The following is a 27,279-nucleotide window of genomic DNA, read 5'->3' on the forward strand; positions in this document are numbered from 1 at the left end:
TGAGGGCCAAAACTCTCTTTTTATCAAAAGAATATATGAATTCTAACATTTTATGGTTTCCCATTTGTACACTTGATAGAGCAGGAGCAAAGAACAAAGACATTTTAAGTGGAAAGATCTCATTCCCATTTATAACCTCTTGATAGTTTCTATCATGTATTCATTTTCCTTTTTTACTCATCACAAGGCTTCCAATCAGCCAATCTATATTACAACACCCTAATTCAATTATAACTGAAATTGGTAAGAATACAAATACAAGAAAGTACTCCAGAACTTTCTATTCTCTTTCATGGTGATGCCGTTGACACATTGATTTCGTGATCAAGCTCATTAATCTTCTCGATGAGCAGTGACTTCTCCCTTTCTAGCTGCACCATGTAACCCCCATGCATGTATTCTACACCTTCAATCTCACTCAAGGCCAGTGACAGCCCTTCAAGGTCGCCTTCTTCAACTAAACCACGAAACTTCATTATGATTTCTTTGAACTGCAGTTCAAAGAAATTAATTAGCTACAAAGATGGGGCAGAGTTCCCATGATGGATGGGGTGTGCTCCGGTGGCACCGGTACCACCATCGAATTACAATGGTACCCGCCAGATGTGGGGACCACGTGATGTATTCACACCATGCAATACATTCATGAGATACATCACCTGAAGAAACCCAAAAGACAGTATACCCAACTCAATATAAAACTGAAGTGGGCCACAGCAAAGGAAATAAGCTGGGAGGGGAATGCCCACCCTTGAATTTAACAAGGGACATACCTGAGTCTTAAAACAGGCTGATTTTATTTATTTTTTCTTGACCCTTCCTCTAACATGGATGAAGGGTTCGAACGGACTGGATTCTATATATACAACACAGCAGGCTCTCAACTCTAATCAAGGGTGGGCGTTCCCTCTCAACATGTTCCATGTGCTATGTATGGCCTACCTGAGTTTGGATCGGGCCAATTTTGGGGGGATGGGGTTTTTTTCAGGTAAAGCATCTGATGGACAGGTTGGATTCCATGAACTAATCACTGGGCCCCACATCTGGCAGGTACCACCATAAGGTAACGGTGGTACCAGTACCACTGAAGCACGCCCCACAATGGATACTTGGGACAGTGAAGAGACTTAGGCCTATATTATATCCAAGTCAGAAGCAAACACCAACAGTGTGTTTGGATGCACAAGTGAGTTGAATTATGACTAATCATCTTCATCAAGAGGAATGCCAAAAAACCAGTGATGGTTTCTGGTCATTCATATTGAGGAGGTGGCACTCTAATTGCAGTTGCATGCCTTTCAAGTAGGACCAGGAAGTGATGCAATTGCAATTTAATCAAGATGATTGCTAACGAAATAAAAAATTGTTTATTTATTTTATTTGGAACAAAAATCACACTATGGTTATTGCCGTTTTAACGGACTAAAAAATGCAATTCAGTTTCATTGTGTATGCAATTGCAAAAACACCCTAAAATGCAATCATCCACTCATGCCATTGTTTGAATTATCGGTATCACTACAAGTTTTGCTAGCCGGGGATACAGAAACATTATCTTTATCATCGATAATATCGCCGATAACCAGAAATGCAGGGGAATCATGGGGAAAACAGTGAAATTTTTCAGCGAAACTTCAGGAGATACTAAAATACACATATTTGCATATTTAAGAATCAAATGATAGCAAAAAAGACGCATATTTGCATATTTAGGAATCAAATAATAAGGTTCCCCTTAACGGGCCCTAAAAGCATGTATCGTTGGCTCAGGGAAACATTGGGGAAGCATGGGGAAAATTGTCAATCCATCCATCCATGCATGCACATAAGACACATGCATGATCCATCAATCCATCTATGCATGTGTGCATACACCCATATACACAAACACATAGATACACACACACACGCACGCACGCACACATCCATCCATCCATGCATGCATATATAGACACACATACAAACATGCATTTCATCATACAACCATGCACCCAAAAAAAATGGAAATTTTTTAACAAACAGATTTTTGGCAATATTATTGAAATATCACTGATACACTAGCGATACAAGCGACACCAGGAATTTACACAACGAAAAATATTGGCGATACAAGCAACAACTGGAATTTACACAGTCAAAAATATTGGCAATACATTGGCGATATCAATACATTGGTGATACTAAGCAATATATTGCCGATACCTAGAATTCCTAATACTACCAGTGTTATCGTTTCGTCGAACTGGAGATATGGATAATATCGGGGATATCATCAATATATCAGGGATACTTCGAAAAATGACTCATGCACCATTGCCATGTAATGAGTATTGTTATAATGCTATTAAGGAGAAACAATTTTCCCAAAGAGGCATTATACAATGCTCAGCCCAAGTTAGTGCTTTTTTTATTTATTGGGGCCAACATTGCATACGAATGGCGCTCATCTTCGAGTGAGACAGATACTTTATTGGGCCCCACTGTGGATGTTGATAGATGAAAAATGTGCTCCATCAAACAATCCCAGTCATCAATAAGAGAATGGACTAAACCATCCACTTGGAGGTGAAATTTTGGATGGGTAGGAGTTAGGACTATTGACAGCTGACTGTTTTTTACTATCACCCATCCACAGCAGGGTCCACTGGATTAGCAGTATGGACTGCTGAAAGATGGATCCCATTTGCAGGGAATGCTGGCCTGAATGTAAATTTCCACAATTCGGTCTAAGCAATGTATCCTTCCTCTTTCCCAAACCTGTGACAAATGCAAAATCATCTCACCTGGCTGGAAATTTGATGAGCTTTACTGAAAGCAGAAATGCCAGAATCGACACTGGATTTCTTCTCTAGTTTGGGAGCTTTTCTTGTTATCTGTATGTGGATCTCACCATTCTTCACTCCTTGTAGTGGTATCCACTTGTCGGCCATCTGGTTCGGAGGCAGTCTATCGTATTCTACCACGCAATCACCTATACTCGATGTAGGGAGCACAGCATTGTGATCCTTCACGTGCAACATTAACGGACTGCCGTTGTCGGGAAATTCTAAAGTTTGATTCCACTGGGGATTCAATGTTTTATGCACAACCTGTATGGCATGGGAGCAGACATGAAATGATCCACTGAAAAGAAAGATGAGGAAAATATGTAAACCCAAGTTATGTGATGCCCACATGCAATGCTATGCATAACTGCATCTGCCAACTGTGTGCAGGACATCCAAGCAGTACATTAGGTAGGCCCCACATGCAGATAATCAAGCTCAAAATAAGGGCATGAGCGCCAGGCGGGGTAGACATGTATTGGTAGGGCTGCAACTTGGGTTCAGGTCAACCCAAACCTGATTGACCCAACCCAAGTCCAGGTCAGGTTGTCAAGGTCCTTGGGCTGGGTTGTTCAGTTCGGAAAAGGCCAAACACAATTTGAAATCGGGTTGGGTTTGGGTTGAGCAAATTCAGGTTAGGTTAGGTTAGGATGGGAATAATTACATGTATTTGGGTCAGGTCAGGCTGGGTCCAATATATATGAATCAGGTTGGGCACCTCGGGTTGGGTCGGGTAGTGGGTTGGGCTCAGTTTGACCCTCAACCCACCTGAGCTGCATCCCTATGTATTGGTGTGTGTAGGCACTTGATATCTTTTAACCATCAACTTTTGGATACAGATGAGTCGACCGCTCTGATTTGTCAAACAGGTTGTCTACACAGTGGGCCATCTCAAGAATGTATAGGAAATCCCACACATGTGGCAGGTGCCCGTGGGCTTAGCAATGATAAATGAACTGAGCATTTGCGTTCATACATGAGCATGTCAATAATGTCAGTGTGGAAATCCAACCATGAGACAGCTACGAAGAAGATGTCTCACTTAGAAATATTATACGTCCGAACAGCAAGGAACCATGCAACAAATTCAGCGAATGCAAACAAGTAGGAATGGAATAATTACAGATATCTGTGGAAAGGTAGCCAACCTTAGTTCTTTTCTTGATGTTTCCATATTGTACCCTCACGTAAGGATCACTTGTTCCCCTCAAATCAGCAGCAACAAGGTCCTTTGCTTCGATTAGAACTAGTTCGATCCAACCATTCCCTGATACCATCATCCCATTCTGCATAACTCGTAAGTCGAGAAACAATATCAGCATACATCTGTAACTAGAATGACACATTGAAATGAAACAAGACAGCCCGAGTAAGGATTCTATGCATGGAAACTGTTAAAAACCTCAGCAAATCCCCTTGCATATTAGATAACTTCAACGGATTCATTGTCCAGGAATCTCTTTTGTGAGATCTTATTCCATTTGAAAATGAGAAACATGAAGGCAACCCAAGAGAGTTGGATTTTGAATTGTACTCTTGCATATGACCCATGTGGCAAGTGTGCAAGATTGGGGTTATTCGTCAAACGCGCCCCATCATGCATGTGCCATGGACCAAAATCAGGCTGGTCTAGCTATCAGTGGGCCACGCATATATGAAGAAAATGTAAGGTTAGAAAAAAGAAGAAGACCAACAACCACACTTTAAAAGTACACATGCAGCTCAGTTGATAAATGGACTGATTATATTTTCAGGCCATGGAACACAGAATGGGGCCCACCTGTAGAACTGCCCCTATTTTACACGCGTGCCAATAGGGGTGGAAAACATCCTACTCTCTAGAGTAGCCTCAGCAGGGGTCATTAGACAAATGCACAATTGAATTTGTGGAATTTTCAAAGCATACCTTTGTTCCTTCACCATCATCACTTTTCACAACTTCTATTAGAAGCCTCAGCTCTCCCGAATTCACTCGTTCAAGGGGGACCCAAACATCACGTGGTGAAGCTTCCACCAGTCCTTCCAAATTTACTCGTGCACATCCGATGTTGTCATCTCCAAAATAGTCCACACTATAGCACTTGATCTTAAGGTACTCGCCACCTCCTATCTCATCAAATTCAAACTTCTCATTCCACACTAGATTCAAAGCATGAGAGATTGTCCTTGTTCTGTGAAGAGACTGAAATACCCCAAAGAAAAAAAAAAAAAAAAAAGTTCATGAAAATATTAAACATATGACACAGCCAATTAGAATTAAATTGTACATGCTGTTGTATGCATAGCTCCAAAACTTTCTAACTTGACTCGAAACTTCCTTGAGTCAACTCGACTCGGCAAGATTTCGAGCCAAGTCACTAGGAAACTCAGTACCGGGCCTCACTCGGCCTGGAGTTGGAGAGACTCATTGATTCGACTCAACGGCTCGGTCAACTAGACACAACTTGGTGCAACTTGAATGGTGGGATTTAATAAAAATAAATAAAGATTGTTGGGAGCAAGATTCAAACTCCACACACTTAACTAGCAAGGTATCTATGCAGTTGCTAATTTTTTGTTTTAAATTACTTATATACAAAGTTTAACTATTTTAAACATCTATTTACATTCCTAATATTTTCAATTTACAATCATTAAATATTGAGTCAAGTCTTCAAGTCAACCCGACCCAGCTGAACATCAACTCAAGTTTTCGGGTTTTTGAAACATGTTTATGTGAACCTATATGTATATTAGGCCAGGTTCTCTATTCATGGTTAATAGGGAAGTTTCCTATGTGGCAATATATGTGATGGGGACATCACGCGCATGCACGCCGCCTCCCCTACGCATGTACGGAAGGAGAGGGAGGGCCCCACCGTCGATCTGGCTCGATGACGATATCCAGGGAGGGCCTCCTAGTTAGAAGGCGGAGTTTTAGTTCATTAGAGTGGGCCCGATAATTAAGTAAAGCTCATCATGTGATCTCATGATCGGGGCCCACTAGTCGAATTGATTTCATATTTTAGATTTTAATTATTTATGTTATTTAGACTATCATGAACGCTTTAGATTTCTATAATTAATTTTTATTTTAGTTTACTTAATCGCCAAGTAATAGGTTGCGCACATGGCGCGAGTTTTGGGGTATACGGTTTTCCTATAAATAGGCACCCCTTGTAGTTCTTTTTATTAATTGAAGTTTAATAAAAATTCCTGCAAGTTTTTTTCTACTTTTTGAGTTTTTGAGTTGTGGAAAAATTCAAGTGGGTGCGAAGCCCTCCCTTTTCGAATGGCTAACTACCATGGTGCGAAGCCACATCTATCCACATCCGTCCCTACCATCTTCCATCCATATATCTCACCTTCTACAACCATCCTCACCTCAAATCCATCAGTTTTGCAACGGATCTTCTCCGCACAACCAGTTTCCAGAATCTAGCCCTGCAGGAGGGCCGAAACTTCGGCGGAGTACCGCGCACAACCCGCATCTCGGATCGCCCTGAAACTTTGGGGGTTTGGAGCCCACCCCTGGCCGACCAGGGCCAAGGAATCGGTTTCCGGGTGTGGGACCCGCTCGTACGTGCAGCCAAGCTAGTGCGCACGTGCGCCAGGCCCTGGCCCGCTGTCCGGTCGCGGGAATTGTCTTCCGATTCAGGTTTTCTCTTATTTTTCCATTTTCATACTTATTTTCATAAACTCTAACCCTAGATTGCATTACCCTTAATTTATTTGCCATTTTTTTCACCCTAGGGTTCCATGAGTTGAAATTAGTGAATCCCTTGGATTAGGAACTGGTTACTATGCATATGTGGATGATTTCTATTTCCCTTTGAGCATTGTTTGATTCATAATTTTACTAATCCAGTCCTAGCCTGTGTAGGCCTGGACCCACACAGATTCCCCTTGCTTGAATGTTTGAACTTTTGTGTGGGATGTGGAATTTTTATGTTATTGTTTCTAAATTAGTATGATCTAAGCCTGAAATCTTGCATATCATATTTAAATTTCATGTCTTGCATCAAATTTGGTATCAGAGCTTAAGGTTCTTATAGAGGAATACATTACATGTTAGGGTTAGTTTGTTTGAGTCCTTCATGCATCCAGCTCATCACATGTAGCTGTTAGAAGTCTGTAGTCCCTGATATTAGTTACTGAAATTTCTGTTAACAGGAAGTTAGCAATTCACATTGCTATAACTTTCTGTTATTCCCTTATTTCAACAACTATGTTGCTAGATTTTAGTAGAACTGCGTACTTTCCCTCATATAGAATCTCGTAGGATCATGTAGTCCTATTTAGTTGCATATAGTCGTCATAGAAAATCCTTAGGTGGAGTTAGCAAGTGTATGCCCACACGTAGGGGTCATGGTTTTGGCTTGCACCCTATACTAAGCATGGAGCAACTGCTAGAGTCATTAAACAAATTGTCCTAGCAGATCAAGTTTTTGGGTAAGCGTTGGGAACAACATATAGACCAACGCTTTAATCAATTTGTCGTGCACATTACCCAACTAAAGGCCTCCGCCGGGACAAACCCCACCATTGGGGTGGTTGTCCAATCTCAGGCAGGTGGCCAGGAGGATAGACCAATGAATGGGGTTGGCCAAGGAATCAGTTATAGCCGTGCACCCGTGCACTCACCCCATGAGGGACATCAAGACCACTATTTTGAGGGGTACAACATGTGTGGCCTTGTGGCTGGAGAGAGTGCACCAGAGGCTATTGTATAGTTATCCACTGAGGTCATTCCGGTAGTGGATGAGTTTCGTGATGTCTGTTCTGATGATCTACCGGATGAGTCTCCCCCTAGGAGGGATATAGAGCACACCAGAACATGGGACACCATAATACCTACAGCCGAGTTTGCGTTTAATAGTTTTGTTGATAGGTCCACATGTCTCAGTCCTTATGAAGTCATTACTGGTTATAAACCTAAGAAACTTATTGATCTGGTCCCTATGTCACTGTCTCATAGGCCGTCAGAGCCTGCAGAGTCTTTTGTGCATCACATTCATTCATGGCATTAAGAAATTAAGCAAAAGATCACTACTAGTAATGAACATTACAAATTTTCTGCATACCAGCATAAATTTTCAAAGAATTCAATGTAAGGGACTTTGTGATGGTCCGCATCAGGCCCGAGCGGTATCCTCCAGGAGCCATTCGTAAGTTACACGCGCGTAGCGTTGGACACTTCAAAATTATAAAACGAAATGGTCTTAATGCATATGTGACAAATCTTCCACCCTCCATAGGAATTAGTTCCACATTCAATGTGGAGGATCTAGTTGCATTTCAAGGGGCCATTAATGCATTGTTCAGTCTTTCGTCTAACCATCCTAATTCCCCAGACCTTTCGTTTGATCCATGGCCCCCTTTCGACCCATCTTCCCAGCCTCTACCTCCCATACCTACCTTTTTCAACCCATTTTTTCAGCCTTTATATCCCATACCTACTCGTCCCGGCCCATTTTCTCAGCCTCTACCTCTCATACCTACTCTTCCCGACCTTTCTTCCCAACCTCTACCTCCCATACATAGCTTTCACACACCCAGAGAGGAAATAGAGGATATCCCCTCTCGACCATTAGTACCTGGTTAAATGGAAGTCACGCCCAGCTTCAAACAACATGTGGCTCACTGAGGAAGAGCTTCAGAGACGTGATCCTGACATTCTGGAGTGGTTCAAGAGTTTTATTTCGCCAGTGGCGAAATCTTCGCAGCCAGGGAGAATTGATGGGGACATCACGCGTACACATGCATGCACGCCCCCCCCCCCCCCCTCTCGCATGTACAGAAGAAGAGGGAGGGCCCCACCATCGATCTAGCTCGACGACGACGTCCAAGGAGAGCCTCCTAGTTAGAAGATAGAGTTTTAGTTCACTAAAATGGGGCCCGATAATCAAGTAAAGCCCATCATGGGATCTTATGATCGGGGCCCACTAGTTGAATTGATTTCATATTTTAGGTTTTGATTATTTATGTTATTTAGAATATCATGAACGCTTTAAATTTCTTTGATTAGTTTTTATTTTGGTTTACTTAATCGTCAAGTAATAAGTTGTGCACATGGCGCGAGTCTTAGGGTATAGGGTTTTCCTATAAATAGGAACCCCTTATAGTTCTTTTGATTGATTGAAGTTTAATAAAAATTCCTTCATGTTTTTTTTCTACTCTGAGTTTCTGAATTGTGGAAAAATTCAAGTGGGTGCGAAGCCCTCTCTTTTCGAAGGGCTAACTACCGTGGTGCGAAACCACATCTATCCACATCCGCCCCTACTCTCTTTCATCCATATATCTCACACGTGCGCCAGGCCCTGGCTCGCTGTCCGCTCGCGGGAATTGTCTTCCGATTCAGGTTTTCTCTTATTTTCCCCTTTTCATACCTATTTTCATAAACCCTAACCCTAGATTGCATTACCCTTAATGTATTTGCCATTTTTTTCACCCTAAGGTTCCTTAAGTTAAAATTAGTGAATCCCTTGGATTAAGGACTGGTTACTGTGTATGTGTGGATGATTTGTATTTCCCTTTGAGCATCGTTTGGTCCATAATTTTACTGATCCAGTCCTAGCCTGTGTAGGCCTGGACCCACACAGATTCCCCTTGCTTGAATGTTTGAACTTTTGTGTGGGATGTGGAATTTTTATGTTATTGTTTTTGAATTAGTATGATCTAAGCCTGAAATCTTGCATATCATATTTAAATTTCATGTCCTGCAAGCAAGGATCTTTTTTCATGGTTAATAAGGAAGTTTCCAATATGGCAGCCAGTCTTTTTCGAATGGGTTTTACCCACGGTTTAGTGACCCGGACCATTGACCTGATTGTTCCCAACTGTATAGAACATGCACCAAAGGTCTCCCAGACTGGACAATCATATCCACCCTATCTCTGGCCTTTCCCCCTCAAAAGTGGACCATTACTTTGTCCCCCCCCCCCCCAGACATATACTTACAGCTAAGCTCTGGAGGGTTAGGATAGTCTTGCTCCATCTTGGAGGCTTTGGGATGTCCCATCCATTGAGAGATATATGTATCTGATTGTGTCTTTATCTGTTTGTTTGTGTGTGTGTGTATGGTTTTGTATCTCTACTAGAGCACCATATGTACATATTTATATATAATATGAGGGTTGTGTTGTTGGTGAGATAACACACAACCATAAGCTTTCTTCTCTCACTTTCTTCTTCCTACATTCTTTTCTTCGTTTCTCCTCCCGTTCTCTCCCTGAATCCATCCAAACTAACTTAGTATCAGAGAAAGGTGTGTGCGAGTTGATCGGCACCGCTAGAACTTGCTGATGCCAGCCATCATACGGCTAATGCCAACACCGTACATTTCGTACGACTCGTCTTCCAATGAGATGAACATGGTTTAAAGCAACTTGATTTTAGAAGATTTATGGTGATTTTTACAGAATTTTTTTAGGCCATTTGAGTAGAGTTGGACACGAATTGAGCTAGCCCGGTTAACTCGCTTAACTTGGCTCGAGCCAGCTCAACTCGATTCGAATCGAAAGGTGGGTTCAGGCCGAGTTGTGCCTGTTTTTTAGTTCAAAAAAATTATGAGCTGAGCTCGAGCTCGACTCGAAATCGACTTGGTTTGGTTCGACTCGACCTATACACATTTAAAATTTTATATGAGGGAGATGCTCACCTGCACACCTTCTTACGTGAGCACCAAGAGCACCTTTGCATACGTGTCTTAGGCACAGAATCTGAACGGTCCACGTGATGCGGCACCCCTTAAAACCTCACCAACCCAACTTTCAATCCAATACAAAACTCTGGTGGGCCATGGCAAAAGGAAATAGTTTCCTACCTTGATTTGCATTTCTCTTTGTTATGGCCCACAAGAGTTTTGTATCGGGTTGGAAATTGGGCTTGTAAGGTTTCAAGGGGTGCTGCATCACGTGGACCGTTCGGATTCTATGCCTATGACACGTATGCAAAAGTGCTCACGGGTGCTCACGTAAGAAGGTGCACAAGTGAGCATTCATCTCTCTCTCTCTCTCTCTCTCTCTCTCTCTCTCTCTCTCTCTCTATATATATATATATATATATATATATATATATAGAATATTACCGTAAATTACCTTTTCTTTTTTTCATCCTAGTTGAGCCAACCAGCTCTCCCTCCCTCTCAAATTCCCTTTCTTCTTCTTCTTTTTTTCGCCTTAGCCAACCCGATCGGCCATCTCTCCCTCTCAATCTCAAATCAATCTCTCTCTCTCTCTCTCTCTCTCTGGCCATCCTTCCCTGTCCGGTCGTCCTTCCATGTCTATGCACTTGAGCGTCCCTGTCCACCCGTCCGTCCCTGTTCGAGCACTCAATCGAGCATTCAAGCTTCCCTTTCTAGTCGTTCGTCCCTGTCCAAGCACTTAAGTCGATAACCCTCTCTCTCTCTCGATTCTCTCTCCCTCTCTCTATTTGGGCACTCGAACTTGACTCGAGCTGGCCCAAGCTGCTAACCAAGACGAGCTTAGCTAGTCAGGCTCGAGGACCAAGCCAAGTCGAACTCGAGCTAAGGTAGGCTGTTAGCAGAACCAAGCCAGGCTGTGCCAAGCTTGACTCGCTTCGTCTCAATGTCCATCTCTACATTTGAGGTATGTTTGGATTGTTTTTCACATTCAACAGAAAATCCTCAAATCTTTGAGTTTCAGTGATTCATCTCAAATCGGGGGATGTTTCCTTTATTTTTCCTCCGTACCTTGGGTTGGATTCTTGTCCTTGATGATCCATGAGGCTTTTATAATTGGATGAGAAGATTTGAGAGAGCAGTGAGACGAAAAGAGTTCCGATTGGACCGTCTTGGGGCTTGCGGACTATGACTATGCACCAAAACTCTTGGTGTATGTTTATGGATCTCAATCTAGTGTAGTGGGTGGCTTTCATGTCTGATTCAGACTTCATTATGAGTATGGTTGCTATATTAGTATAAATCTAAGAGTGCCTCAACGTCTTGTGGTCCTTCTTTTTTTTTCTTTTCTTTTTGCTAGAACCCAATGGAGGACAAAACGCCTTATGTATTTGGGGTATCTGTCGCCAGTAGTGCCTTCACTAGATCTGTGAAGACTTCATTGCAGCCTGTAGTAAAGAAACCTTCCTCAACTTCAAGTCCGTGATGTTCCTGACAATTCCAGAGCCACGATAACCCGGTCAGATACTACTTTCAGTGTGTACTCTTCTTCTTCTCCCTGGGTCATTGACTCTGGTGCCACCTCTCACATGACCGGTAAGTCTCATCTGTTAATTTCTTACCTTCCTATTAGCTAATCACAATTTGTCACCATTGCTGGTGGAAGCCAAATCTTGTATCAAGAACAAGTTCCATCAACCTCTCTTCCTCTATGCAGTTGTCGTCAATTCTACTTGTTCCAAGCCTTCCTCTTAATCTATTATCTGTTAGTTCACTCACGAAATCCTTGAATTGTTCAATAACCTTCTTCCCTTTGTATTCTATATTTCAGGATCTTCAGACGAAGTAGACGATTGGTGGGGGTCGTGAACGTGATGGTATTTATATCCTGAATGATGCACCTAAGTTGGCGTCCAGTGCCTTGTCCTTAGGAAAAGAGTTAGTGTTTAAATGGCATTGCCACCTAGTGCACCCATCCTTACCTCATTCAAAACTCTTATTTCCTTCAATTTCTACATCTACTCCCTTGCGTTGCGAAATTTGCGAACTCTCCAAACATCATCGAACTATATTTCCTTCTAATTTATCTGAGAGGAAACCCAAACTTTTTAAGTTAGTCCACTCCAATGTTTGGGGCCCTGCTCCGGTTATCTCTCTTTTTAGATACAAATACTTTGTTATTTTCATTGATGATTGTATTCAGATGATGTGAGTTTCCTTCTAAAATCTAAGCATGAGGTGTTTGATATGTTTAAGGTATTTTATAATGAAGTTGTTACCCAATTTCAGTATATGTCGCATGCCTTTCTAACCTTTTTTACATAACCATGGTATTTTATCCAATACCTTATGTCCTCGAACACCTTAACAAAACGGCATTGCTGAGCGAAAGAACTATCATCTTCTTAATGTCACCCGCATTCCCTTGGTATGAATCTTTCAAAACGTTATTGGGATGATGCCTTGCTTACTACTGTATTTTTTTGTTGATCGTGTTCCATCACAGATGCTATTATATAAGTCGTCATTTAAAATTTTGCATCCTCATGATAAACCATGTCCTTTATCCCCTAAGATTTTTGGATGTATATGTTTTCTTCAAATTCTTGATGGCGACAATGATAAGTTGAGTCCACGGGCTATAAAGTGTGACTTTTTATGGTACTCTCGATCTAAAAAATGGTATAAATGTAGTGACCCTCTAACCTGTAAGAGACATGTATAAGACGATGTAACATTCTTCAAAGATGTTCCATATTTTTCTGATAAAGGGAAATCTCTACATCACCCTCTTACTGGTTGAGGGGAGCAATCTAGCTCCATAACTCTCCCTATCCCTTTTCTTGATGACGCACCTACTCCGTCTATCTCAAAGCTTATCATCATGTATCATCGACAAATTAAATCCTCTATTGATCGGCCACCCATCATCTCATTCGCTTCGCCCGGTGGTTCAGGTATAAGCTCTCCATTTCCTGACGACCTTCCTATTGCCTTGTGCAAGGCTTCCTCGTCATGTGCAAAGCATCACATTAGCAATTTTGTTTCTTATTAGTCTTTCACCTTCCTTCCAGTCTTATGCAATTTCCATATCCACCTCTATTATCCCACGAAATGTGAAGGAAGCAATGGGCAACCCTGACTAGACTAAGGCCATGATGGAAGAAATGCAAGCTCTTAAACAAAATGATACATGGGAGCTAGTTTCCTTGCCTAAGGGTAAGCAGACAGTTGGGTGTCGGTGGGTTTATACTATTAAGTACCTTCCAGACGGATTGATTGACCGGTATAAAGCTCGATTAGTTGCCAAAGGCTATACTCAAATTTATGGTGTGGACTACTTTGAGACCTTTTCTCTTGTGGCCAAGCTTAATTCAGTTCGTATGATCATCTCGGTAACGGCAAATCTATCTTAGCCATTATTCTAGCTAGATGTGAAGAACGCATTTCTTCATAGTAACCTTGCTAAGGAAGTGTACATGGATCAACCACTAGGATTCTCCCTAACTAGCGGCTCATATCGGGTTTGTCGTCTCAAGAAAGCTATCTGTGGTCTTAAACAATCTACTCGAACATGGTTTGACAACTATTGTCCTTCGGCTTTATTTGCAACCATTCAGATCACTCTCTCTTCATTTGTCGCCGTACTGCGGGGATTATGGTTTTACTGGTTTATGTAGATGATATCGTCTTAGCCGGTGATGATGCCGAGGGCATTACTACTCTCAAAACCTTTCTTCAAACGCGATTTTCTATTAAAGATTTGGGTACACTTCGCTACTTTCTTGGTTTTGAAGTGGCTAGATCCAAGTCTGGAATTGTTCTATCGTATCGGAAATATGCCCTTGATCTCTTGTCTGAGACTGTCATGCTTGGGTGTCAACCTACTGCCTCTCATATGGATGTTGCTCAGAAACTTAGTCTTGATGATGGCAAACTCTTATCTAATCCCGGCATATATCCTCGCTTAGTTGGATGACTCATTTATTTGACTATTACACGGTCGGACCTTTCATTTGTGATAGGCGTCATCAATCAATTTATGCACACACCTTGATGCAGGACATGAAAATTAAATATGATATGCGAGATTTCAGGCTTAAGATCACGTTAGTTCAAAAACAATTACACAAATTCCGTATCCCACATGAAAGTCCAAACATTCAATTAAGGGGAATCTATGCGGGTCCAGGCCTACACATGATAGGGCTGGATCAATAAAAATTATGAACCAAACGATACTTAAAGATAAGAAATAATCATCCACACATGCATAGTAATCAGTCCCTAATCCAAGGGATTCACCAATTTCAAATCAAGGAACCCTAGGGTAAGAAAAGGGGCATAAAATTGGAGATTTGAGTAATTTAGGGTTAGGTTTAGGGATTTTGGGTGAAAGCGAAGTGAAAGAGAGGAGAGAGATGAACCAGAGAAGTACCGCACGCGTGGACAACAACAATGGCCCAGACGCACAAGCATGTGATCTTGGCCGCACGTGTGTGGGGCCCACTATTCAGAAAAAGGCCACCTTGGCCCTGGTCGGCCAGGGATGGACTCCAAAATCCCAAATCTCAGCTCAATCCGATGTACGGTTTGTGCGTGGTGCTCCGCCGAAGTTTCAGCCCTCCCGTAGGGCCAGATTCTAAAATTCTGCTGTGAGGAAGAGAATTGCTGCAATAGATGATTGATTCGAAGTGTAGATGATAGGGGTGAGATGAGAAGAAGGGATGGTAGAAGATGGGTAGTAGAGATGGCGATGGATGGGGGCGAATCGAGATAGATGTGGCTTCGCACCACGGTATTTAACCCTTCGATGAAGGGAGAGATTCGTACCCAATTAGGCTTCACAACTCAGAGACTAGGAAAACACAGAATTTTTATTAATCTTTAATGAATTCTTTAAAAAAAAAAGCTACAAGGGGTGCCTATTTATAAGAAAACCCTATACCCCAAAACTCGCGCCATGTGCGCAACCTATTACTTGGCGATGAAGTAAACCAAAATAAAAACTAATCAAAGAAATCTAAAGCGTCCATGATGTTCTAAATAACATTAATAAGCAAAATCTAAAATATAAAATCAATCTGACTAGTGGGCCATGATCATGAGATCCCATGATAGGCTTTTCTTGACTAACGGACCCACTCTTTTAAATCAAAACTTCGTCTTCTAGGTAGGATGCCTTCTCTGGACGTCATCATCGATCCAGATCGACGGTAGGGCCCTCCTACTGGCGTACGTGCGTAGGGGGGGCGGCGTGAGTGCGCATGTGCGCTTGATGTCCCCATCACACCTCGTACAAGCCATCTTTCTGCTATATATCAAATCCTCCATTATTTTAATTTTGCCCCTAGTTGAGGCTTACGATTCCAGCGATGTGGTCACCTTCATCTCTCTAGTTACTCCGATGCTGACTATGCCGGTACTTTTCATGATCATCGATCTACATCTGGTTATTGCACATTTGTGGATGGTAATTTGGTCACTTCGAAGAGTAAAAAAGCAATCCATGGTTGCTCGATCCACTATCAAGGCTGAATATAGAGCAATGGTCCATTTGATGTGTGAACTTATGTGGCTTCGCACCTTATTACAAGAGCTTGGTTACCCTCCTTCTAGTCCAATTCCTTTGTACTATGACAACAAAGTTTCCATTCATATTGCCACCAATCCCATGTTTCATGAGCACACCAAACATATTGAGATTGATTGTCACTTCATTCGTGAAAAGGTGGCCACTAAAGAAATTGCAGCTCCATTCATTCGTTTCAGGAAATGGCTCACAAATCTATTCACTAAATCCCTTGCGTCATCTAGTCGACAAGTTGGGCATGATTGATATCTATGCTCCAACATGAGAGGGAGTGTGCATGTGTGTGTGTGTCTTTATTTGTTTGTCTGTGTATATGGTTTTGTATGCTCTGCTGGAGCACCATATGTACGTATTTATATATAATATGAGGGTTGTGCTGTTAGTGAGATAACACACAACCATAAGCTTTCTTCTCTCACGTTCTTCTTCCTACTTCTTTTTTGTTTCTTCGTTTCTCCTCCCATTCTCTCCCTGAATCCATCCAAACCAACTCCATCCACAAAGGGGTCCATCACATCAACGGTCAAGAAGGAACCACGGGCCTCATTAATATGGAATCTATGCAGTATGGGGTTCCCTACTCATAATTCATAAAAAAGAACTAGACCCATCTTTTGTGCGTGTGCCTGTTCATGTAAGCATTTCTCAGATTTCCATATAGGCTCTTTTCAGCATTCTCAATCACAAGCTAATTGAAAAGAAAAAGGGGGGGTTGATTGAGATTAGAGAAGGAAGTTAAAAAGTATTGACGGAAACACACCAACCTTCCCATACTGTAGTTTTACGTAAGGATCGTTCTTCCCAGATCTATCTTTCGCCAGTAAATCCCTTCCTTCCAGTACAGTTATCTTGAGTTTCCGGCCTGTTCTTGACTGAAAGCTTGGTGAACCATATACAGATTGTTGAGGGCTAAGATGCGCAGAGTTGTTAAAGCTATTTGATCCATCAGAAAATTGCCATTCTCTCAACACAAGTCTGACAGTTAACTGTAAAATCAACAAACACAAATAAAGTTAGACCGAAGAAGCTTATCAGGCAGGCCAAATATCAGGCCGATTCACTCATCAGGTGGACCAAAAATCAGGCTAGCTCCTCATCAGGTGGCCCAGCGTATGAAACAAATGTATGGCTAAGAAAACCAAGTTTATATGGCCATCTGTTTGTTCCATAAATTGGCCACCTTGATGGGAGTGGCCCGAATCATTGGTCAAGGCAGAAGCACGGTGTGACCCACCTGATGGACGTTTAGTTCTCACTTTTATGAGGATATGTGGAAATGCAATGAGCTAAGATCTTTTAATTAAACTATGCAACAAAAATATTCTCTAGGCAACTAATTCAAAGATCGCACCTCTCCTGAATTAATTCCCTCAAATGGAAGAACCAGTTCGACTTCCTTCCCACAATGCTCGACTTGTTTGGCCAATGCACTAGACCCAGGTCCAATTGCCCAGAATATTGTAGAATCGTCTGCTACGTATGTCATCTGTTTCAAGAGATGGAAACTTTCAAATTTGTAATATGTCCAGATGAGACATGGTAAGAACAGTGCATCTTCTTGAGGAATTTTGGGTTCAGAACCTCAACAAATGTACAGTTTCTGATCGCGAAATTGTGCACACGTTGGGCCTAGTATTAGCAATCCAGACAATTGATTCAATGGACCAATCATGGACTGGCCTGTTTGATGTTCAATGTGGACCATTCCTGTATTTATTTATTTTTTTCTAAACCATCTATAGGTGGACTTCTGATCCAAGGATTAAGATCTTCCAATCTAGGAGACTCCTTGTATCCTCCATCCATGGTGGGGAACATCAGATCAATGATTTGGATCACCATAAGTATAGTATAGACAAAACACGTACAAATCCTGTCCATCAGTGAACTGTACATTTTCCTTGCAAATCATAGCAGCATAAAAATAAATAAAACACTAATACTACCTTTACTTCGCAGCTGGTTAGGAGATCGTACTTCACATTGCTCGCGGCCCACTCATAAAGATAGAACTTGAGAGTTCCCATATTTTCATGCAAAACCATATTAAATGTAGCATCCCATCTGGGGCTCGAACCCTGACGCACATCCGTTCTCCTTGTCAGTTCTCCAAGTTCTACTTCAACTAATGTTTGCAAAACTCTACCGCCAGAACTTCCTTCTGGGCTGCTTCCTGTAGAATTCTGTCTTCTTTCCGAACTGCTCCCTTTGGAATTCCTAACCACTTTACTCGCTGAAACAACTGTGACGGATAGTACACCTCCAACAGCTTTTTTCCTTAGATCGACTGGTGGCAATGGATAACATCTGCGGCGGGGCTCAACCATTGTCTTAACTAAGGTATCGGTGAAAAGCTTGTCCTGTGTGAAAGAAGAAAAAGAACCATTCTCTATTAAGAATTAAAGCATGCATAAAAATACCTATAGAGTATTTTCATTCTTCCACTTAAATTTATGAGAATATAAAGAATGTGATTCGAACTCCATACGTTAGAAGCCATTTTGACGACGACGACAACAACAACAACAACAACAACAACAACAAAAAAAATGCGCTACTACACCGAGAGCACGATTCCGGATCTTACTCACACGCTAGCATGTCAAGGCCCAAAAATAGGTCAATCCAGTGATCAGGTTCGCTGTAAGTATATGATGAAATGGGCAACTAAAGAGAATGGACTGATTGTTCATGTGTTCCACTGTGCATGTGAGGCTCACCTGACCCATGAACCAGCCTGATTTTCAGGCCATCGAATGTACACAACTACATGGTGGGACCCACCTTATGAACGGCCTGGATCTCACACACACAAGGAGATCAAGAGTAGCCATAACAGGAACCTTTGACTAATTGTAAGTGCCTAATTAGAGGAGAAACGCACCAGCCAAGATGAAACACCAGGCAATTCTGTTGCAGGAAGCGTTTGGCTCCCACCACTTCCAAAGACCACACCTATTCTAACTTCGGGAGTTGATACAAATGAATATAGAATCGCTTGTCCATCAATAATCGGCATGAAAAGAAGCTGTGTGATGTAAATCAGAGAGGAAAACAAATATTAGGAAGGTATCATGTAATATCATCACAACAACACGCTGTTCATAAGAAACATGCATGTATTATAATCATCACAATCCCAAACTGCAGGACCCCATGACATACTGATATCGTTGTGTTATTCGCATGATCAATAAGGAAAAATCAGAAATAAGATTCAAGGGTAAAAGGAGAAATAAAAACTTGCTAATCATATTTACCTTTGGAGAAGGAATCCACTAGGAAGAAGCAGACAATGGCCTCAAACCCTAGAGGAAGTATGTTCTCCAATCTACCACCCCAACTGCCACAGAGATCCCTTGGGGAGAGAGAGAGAGAGAGAGAGAGAGAGAGAGAGAGAGAGATCCCTTGGAAAGGATGATGGTCTCCTCTTTTCTCTCCACAAACCCTAGATTTTTAGGTTCAAGAGAGTCCCCGGTAGGCTGGGAGTGGGATCACGTTGGGCCAATTTATGTAGTTCCTTTTGAGTTAAAACCCAAGAGCCGTTACTCCAGTGCAAGAATGCCATCAATATTCTAGTAATAAGCAAGAACCTTCATGCATATGGAACTCTCCTAATGCATCCCACGATGTTTCCATCCATCCACATCACCATCTAGTGGGCCCAGGCCTCGGGACCCTTGGTGGATCTTGAAGATATCTACCATTGGATAAGCAATAGGCCACTTCCCAAACTAAGAACCATTTATAAAGAAAACAAACAACATTTTTTCCCTTTAAAAATACCGTCGTTAAAGCATCTTTTGACACCAAAGATGGCATACCAATATGACTCATTGAGTGGATTGTAAACGATGATCCTTCTTAGTGATCAAACTTAAAATAGAGACTATCATGTGGATTCCTTTCGGGCTATCTTGGGCATACACTTTCATTTTTGGAAGACCAAGTACATGTAGGCACTGTCATTTATTGAAACTCACTTTATATGCCTCAAAGCCTCACTAAGAGATCTCAAGTCTCTGTGACAAATCCCTAGGTCAATGGAGAAACACAGTGCAGTGAAAGTGCATGCTTCTCATTGAGACCAAAGAGCATTCCTTCATACTGATGTGAGACCCTACTCAATGAACCAACATCTAGCCAACAACATGTATGCAGTCATCCAAATGCAATGACAATCTTACAAATGTGCTCACCAAGAAAATCATCAGTTACAAACCCTTTTCTGATGATTGGGAATTGCTAAGCCAAATCCCTCCATGTCATTGGCTGAACCAATGTACTAGGGATTGCTCCAATATCATCAGTGGACTCCTTTTAATTGAATAAACCGTGCAATTAAGCAAGACCCATAGATGCATAAATAACTGGAATAAGAACAATTATGACACAATAAACTAGTAACCATTGCAGTGTGAACATGCTAAGAGCAAAGTCTGATTGACCTTCAAGAGCACAAAAGCTAACATATATCATAAAAATGAAAATGCAGACACACACACACGTGTATGTGTGTGTCATAATATATATATATATATATATATATATATATATATATATATATATATATATATATATATATATATATATATATATATATATCATCAGCTTCATTCTCTGCTCCTTTTCTAGAGTGGTGTGGTCCAGGATCCTTGGATCTTCAAAGATGTGTTGGGTTATGCCTGGTTCAATACAGAGCTTATTCCGGTTATGGCATTATGGAGGTGGGGGTTCTCTTGGAATCTCTAGATGGAGATTGGCACTGCTGGCCATCCTTTGGGCTATTTGGTTCAAAAGAAATAACCACTGTTTCTGTAATCAGAGTAGCTCTGCAGTGGGGATTTGTAAACGGTGTTCTTGTATATTCGGGAGTGGGCCCCTTGTTTCTGCTTTTGGGGGTTTGGTTTGTTAGGGTTGAATATTTTCATTTTTTCTTTGTTGCATTGTTTTTGTTTATTTTGCTTTGTTTGTTTTTGTGTCGTTGTTTCTATTTTTTGGCCTTTGGCCCTAATAAAGAGCATCATCTTTCATTAAAAAAGAAAATAAAATCATCAGCATCATCATCATTATAGTCTCTTCCCAGCTATCAATCAATCCTCCAAACTCCCACCTTGGTAAGAGAACAAGCCTTCATATCTCTTCTCACCACCCCAATCCAAGTACATTTAGATCTTCCCTCTCATTCCAAATACTCCATCTTGGTTCACAGGCATATCTTTACATGTTTATACAGTGCAACAAAGTCTTAACTGTATGAATATTTTACAGATAATAGTCCCATTCATGTGAGTCACTATGAAAGAATCCCAACTGAAAGTATGACATGCCCAACATTGCTGCGATTAGTTTCAAGACTCCAATGTGGACAATGGAGGGGTGGGGTGTTAGACCATAATCATATGAAAAATGTAGTCTATTGAACACAGCCGTATGCGCCAACCTGATGCATGTCGGGGACATAGTAACCATGCATGTGGTGAGGCACAATATGTAGATGTCCTGGCCCAAAAGGCAGGCTGGTGCTTTATCACGCAGACTGCACACATACGGAATACTAGACAGTCCAAAAAATATTGCCAACAGTCTACATCCAGTGTATATGTGCCCAGCTGATGACTTGACTAGCTTGACTTATTTGCCATGTCTCTACATGGTGGTACCTACCTGAGGCATGGTTCATTTATCCTGCTGACTGCTTATAGACATGGCATTGTCGACAGCAGCATGTAGGCTTAGAAAACCTCAGATTGCGCGGGGGAGGGGGGGTGGGGGGCGGGGGGAGGGGGTTAACTAGAGGTTTATATAAGTGGAAAGTAAAACTTCACATACATCTCCCTTGATGTGGATGCTGTTGATGACAATCCGGGCAGTCCCGAGTAGAGGCTTTGCCAACTTCGCATGCAGCATGATACTCATGTCGTCCGTGTCCCACTCAAATCCCATACGCAAGACTCGCTGTTAACAGAAACTGATACATGCTCGTCAAGAAATCAAGACAATGGTGACTTTAATAAAAAGTTAGTATTTATTGAAAAGAAAAGTAAACATTAGGCCAATCCAGACTAATGCTATCCTCATTGGTTTCAAAGACTCCCTGATATTTGTTTCAACCTTATTGCTTTGAGATATTGAAAATCATAATATTAATTTTCTTTGTTAATATAACACCAAAAGCCATTTTAGTTCATTTCACACCATCTTTACATATTTTACTTACTACATGCTTACAGAAATAGACAGAAGAAAAAAAAAAAATCCTCTCTCCCATGTCTCCTTTTCCAACAAAACACCCACCTCAAATTAAGCAAGCAACAAAAATAACCTCTTTAACTCCACTAATTTCCGTCACTACTTAAGCATCTGAAGGAAGAATAGGAGAAAACCATGTAATCAATTTGAAGGTGATTTCAATGGTTGATTATGGCCATATGGCAGTTTTTGACAACTACACTTTTTTAAAATGTGTCATGCACTCATGCTCGTGTTAATCATAGTTCTAGCTGACTGGACTCGAAACTCAGCCGAGTCAACTTGCATTGGGGAGATCTCAAGCTGTTTCATTAGGAAACTCAGTTTTTCAAATGACTCAACGATGACTGGGGCAGACTCGTTGAGTCAACTTGCTAACTAGGTCAACTTGACGCAACTTGCAGTGACTCAACCCAAGTCACTCGCATTGTTGAGGTGCATTTAATTATTAAAATTAAAAAGAGCAGAGGTGAGAACCAAACCTGCTACCCTTGTGTGTGGGGCAGGCTTTCTCCACCAGCAAGCTATGCAGTAGTTATTTACTTCTTTCCTATTTTTTAATATGTATACTCAATATAGATATTTTAATATTCTTTTGCTACCCCTACTATTTTAAATTTAGAGTTATTAACTAACAAGTCAATTCGGGCGTCGAGTCTTCGAGTCCACCTGACCTGAATGAACATCGAGCGAAGTTGAGTTTTCAGGTTTTTAAACTCAGTGGTTTTAATAACACTTCTTATTATCCAAAAATAATATTTTAGATAAATAAATAAATATGTGTGTGTGTGCGTGTGTGTGTGTGTGTGTGTGTGTGTGTGTTTAGCATATGATTCTAAAACATTCATCTTTTAATAATTTCCCCTTTTTTCTATATTTTTATAAGGAAAACAAGAGAGACATGCAATTATGAAGACATGGGCAATAAAAAATCCATCAACCCAATCAAATTTCCAACCTATCCATTTTTTATCTCTTTAATTAAATCAATTTCCACTATAGAAAGGAGGTTGACATAGTATGTAATTTCAGAAGCAGAAATATGTTACTGCAAAACAACATAAAACCATAAACCAGACCTGGTCACCTGAAGTCAACCAGCGGGCACCATTCATTCCCAGGCTGGGTGGGCACGAACCAAGTGAGAAATCCAGCAATTGTATTCTTTCCTGGATAAAGATAGAAATTCCATCTAAGTCAAAATGTCTTGGATTCCTACTCCAAAATGAATATTAGCTCTGAAATTTTGGAAAACAAGGAACTAAAACACTTACAATAAGCATTGGTTTCCGGTGCTTTAATCGTTTCTGCAAGAATAAAGGTTTGTTCAGTTGAAGTGATTGAAAATCACAGAGCTTTGCTAAGCGCACACACATGTGCGATAAAGCTCATGTATGTGCCACATGTGCCAGCATGGCACATACGTGTGAGATCTAATCCATCCATCAGGTTGTTCGACCTTGTACATACTCCCAAAAAATAATACCTGGTCTAGTTAGCATGTGCCCCAGTGGATCAATATCATTCTTCGGCTAGGGCATCAATTAGTGGTGCCATTCTGATGGATGGATTGGATCTTGGACCTATCGTGTCATGCTGAAACATGTGTGGCATGTACATGAGCTTTATTGCACGTGTGTGTTCTTACCATTGTGGTAGACTCACAAGAGTTTCAACAAGAGGTCATGGGTTCGAGTACCCATTGTGGTGAAATATACATACATACATATGCACTCACAAGAAATATACATACATACATACATATGTATTATTAGAGCATTATCACAGTAACACTACTTTGTTGCTGATATGGCCTGATTTCGACCAAATGATATTGTTTTTTAAAAAAAAAAAAAAAAGATGAACATGGGTTGTGTATCCAAGAGGAACATGTGCTGAGGTTCCACAGTAGGAGTAGAATTCTAGAGCAAAAGCTGGGCCTAGAATAGAGGTTTTTGCTGCTAGGCCATCAGACTCCACAACATTGCTTCTTGTGTGCATTTGTACTAAACATTCAAAACTGCACAATTTCAAGTCCTGCATTTGATTATATACCGGTTATAACATATTAATAGGGTTGTCAGTGGGTCAGGCTGGCCAGTCAGGCTTTTAGGCGATACTTGGACTGGAGTATCAGGCCTCAAGCCTGATTTTCAATTGGGCTAGGTTTGGACCGTGTCCAACAGCCTGTCAGCCCAGTCTAGTCCATTAGGGTTTGCAAAGGCAATTCTGTAATTTACAAAAATAAATAAATAAATAAAATAAAATCCCCAAGTCTCTCTCTCTCTCTCTCTCTCTCTCTCTCTCTCTCTCTCTCTCATTGATGAGGCATGAGACTCTGTACATTGGGTAGTGGGACCATGGTTTGATGATCCAGACTAGTGATCTAATGAGCCCCACCTTGGATGAGGGAAGCCCAAAAAGATTTCCTAGATTAGGAAGTTCTAATCCTTAAATATTTGGGCTACAAATACAAGATTAAAAAACCGCAAGAAATGCTCGACTTCCAATTCAAAATATGGAAAGATAGAACGACTAGGATGTTCTAGTCTATGAGATTGTTGCGGCAATCCATCCATAGTATGAGCATAACATCAACGGTGGGGATCATTGAACCATGGACCCACATATACAGAATATTTGCCTCCGTAAATAAAAGGGGGGCTCTAGAAGATGAGGAATCTTTAATAGAGTGCAAAATTAACTGTAACACTAGCATCTATTGAAAGTAAAGTACAGGAATCTCACCTCCACAATCGTCTGAAACCTTTTTGAGAGTTTGGGGTCAAGGAAATTGGGCCAAAATTCCATCAAAAGCTTGTTCAGCCACTGACAAGGCTCTAATGGCGTTATGGGCTGTTTTTGAAAAAAAAAAAAAGAAAGAAAGAAGAAAAAATAAATCACCTGCATTTTGGATTAATGGAAGGTAAAGGACAACCAAAATCATAAAATTCATTAAGAAAAAAAAAAAGGATGTACCAATGTGTTCAATATGAGTCGTGTCCATTTCTTGTTCAAGTCTTCTACAAGTTGCTGACGTTGAAACCTCCCATGCTGTAAGCAGAAGGATAAGCCTGGTCATCTTTTGGCATTTGTCTAAAATTTCTTACATCCCACTAGCCTATCCCTCGAAAGGTTCAAAAATAGAAAACTGATCAAACACTTCACCAACCCCCCACCCATGACACCCATAGCATTCAAACAGTAAGACCCACCATGATGATTACCTCCAACAAAAATCAGACCAATCAACTTAACAGGTGGGCCACACTGTTGGAATCAATGGACAAGTGATGGTCTGACTAAACATGTAGGCGCGGGCCATCTAATGAGTACAAGAATATCATTTTCGAGATGAGTGATCTTCATGCTGGGGACTACCGGCTTGCTTGTAGAGATGTTCTACACAAGTGACATTTTGACAGGAAAGAATGGCCAGCATGACAAGTTACAGTGCCATTGTGATCAGTCATTCTAATTAGCAAAAGATACCATACATAAGCCCCAAGTGCTACCTACGAAATCGGACAATCAAACTACTTTAGCACTCATGTCAATGGTGTGCAGACGGATAGTCTGAAAAGATTTGAGCAAAAAGTGAGGAGCTGTCTACACTCGGTAAGCAAAATTCACACGATTGGATGACAAGGATGGTAGATCACCATGATTTTCTGCTATGGCCCGTCCAAACGATGGACCACCAGAGCAGCAGTTTCTATCATCCTGGATGGCTACCATGTGTGGTGAAGATGCTAGAGATGTGAGCAACCATCACTGGCATTGCTTCCGATTAAGAGCTATGAGAATATAAACAACCTCCTGAATATCAACTAGAAGTGCAAATCCATAATACCCATTTCATGAATTTCAGCGCCAGAAGAGATAGTAACTGGTAAACAAATACAACCTGAAATTTGAACAACACGGTGAAATATCGTAGCACCCATTTGTGAAAAATCAGCCCAAAAATAGGAAAAGAAATCAACGTATCATTCCGTCAACTATACTCGTAAAAATTATCATTAATATAAGATAAAAGCCAAAATACCAACTTGGATCCAAACGGCAAAAATTCTAAAACTACCCATTTCATGAATTTCTGAAAACAAGAAAGAGAAGAAAAATACGGTATACATTACCAACTGAAAAGTTGAATATTCTAATGAAAATCAGTCTCAATGGCAAAATTCAGTACTAAGTTTCCAAGACTCGGTGCAAAAGAACTTGAATTGTAAGCCACACTACAGAATCCAAGTGACAGACACCATGAACTGAATAGAATACCAAATCCCAACTGAATTTCAATCCAGACAAAGCAAAATTCTCACTAACCATCAGCTAAGATCCACCCAAAATAATAACAATTCAACCCAAAAACCTCAGTACACAACATAGATTTTTTTTGGACAGCCAATTTACAAAAATCAATAAAAGAGCAAGAAAAGGCACTAAATTCACAAATAAAAAACCAATTAAAAAGATTTTAAATTTCTAAAAGAGAGAGAGAGAGAGAGAGAGAGAGAAACTGCACCTGAATCATCGCCCACAAAACAACAGCAAGCGGGACCCAGTTCGAGAACGGCACGAGCCATCGTTCAACGGCCCAAGCGCCTAAAACCAAAGGAACCAAGAAAGGCAAAAGAGGTTTATCTTCCACCACATTCTTGAAGAATTTAACAGCCTCATTAGAATACAAATCTCTCAATCTCTTTCTAGCCATTCCCGACCAATCTTATGAAATCTTTCAATCTCTCACAGAAACCGACTCCATTTCAGCTAAAAGCACTCCAAGAAGGCTGTTTTGGAGCTCAAATGCAGGAATTGAAAGAGACCCAGTTGCTGAAATGGTGAAGAAATCGAGTTTCTAATATGGGTTTTGGAGATTGAATTCAAAGAAGATGAAAAGAGAGAAGAATCCTGTTTCTGGAACGAAGAAGAATAGATTCTGTTATTGGAGACGGGCCAAAGAAGACGGCAGGTGAGAGAAT

The 27,279-nt window shown here is 41.0% G+C and overlaps 1 protein-coding gene across 4 annotated transcripts; it reads right to left on the minus strand.

Annotated features, from left to right (window-relative positions):
• On the minus strand, positions 1 to 27,279 carry LOC131235526 (synaptotagmin-5). 4 transcript variants are annotated; one of them, XM_058232719.1, is made up of 14 exons: positions 26,823 to 27,277; positions 25,271 to 25,345; positions 25,040 to 25,147; positions 23,566 to 23,598; positions 23,371 to 23,460; positions 21,872 to 21,997; positions 18,924 to 19,067; positions 17,986 to 18,399; positions 17,391 to 17,525; positions 16,804 to 17,025; positions 4,732 to 5,007; positions 3,974 to 4,111; positions 2,784 to 3,089; positions 1 to 491 (listed from the first exon to the last, which is right to left on the minus strand). In XM_058232719.1, the coding sequence occupies exons 1-14, from the start codon at positions 27,009 to 27,011 to the stop codon at positions 291 to 293; spliced, it is 2,457 nt and encodes an 818-aa protein (XP_058088702.1). In that variant the 5' UTR covers positions 27,012 to 27,277; the 3' UTR covers positions 1 to 290. The 4 variants fall into 4 exon arrangements, with proteins under 4 accessions (XP_058088702.1, XP_058088704.1, XP_058088703.1 ...); XM_058232721.1 differs by lacking the exon at positions 17,391 to 17,525 and having other exon boundaries at positions 26,823 to 27,278; XM_058232720.1 differs by lacking the exon at positions 21,872 to 21,997.

The sequence above is a fragment of the Magnolia sinica genome, chromosome 19 (genome assembly GCF_029962835.1).
Source record: "Magnolia sinica isolate HGM2019 chromosome 19, MsV1, whole genome shotgun sequence".
In the NCBI taxonomy this organism is placed as follows: domain Eukaryota; kingdom Viridiplantae; phylum Streptophyta; class Magnoliopsida; order Magnoliales; family Magnoliaceae; genus Magnolia; species Magnolia sinica.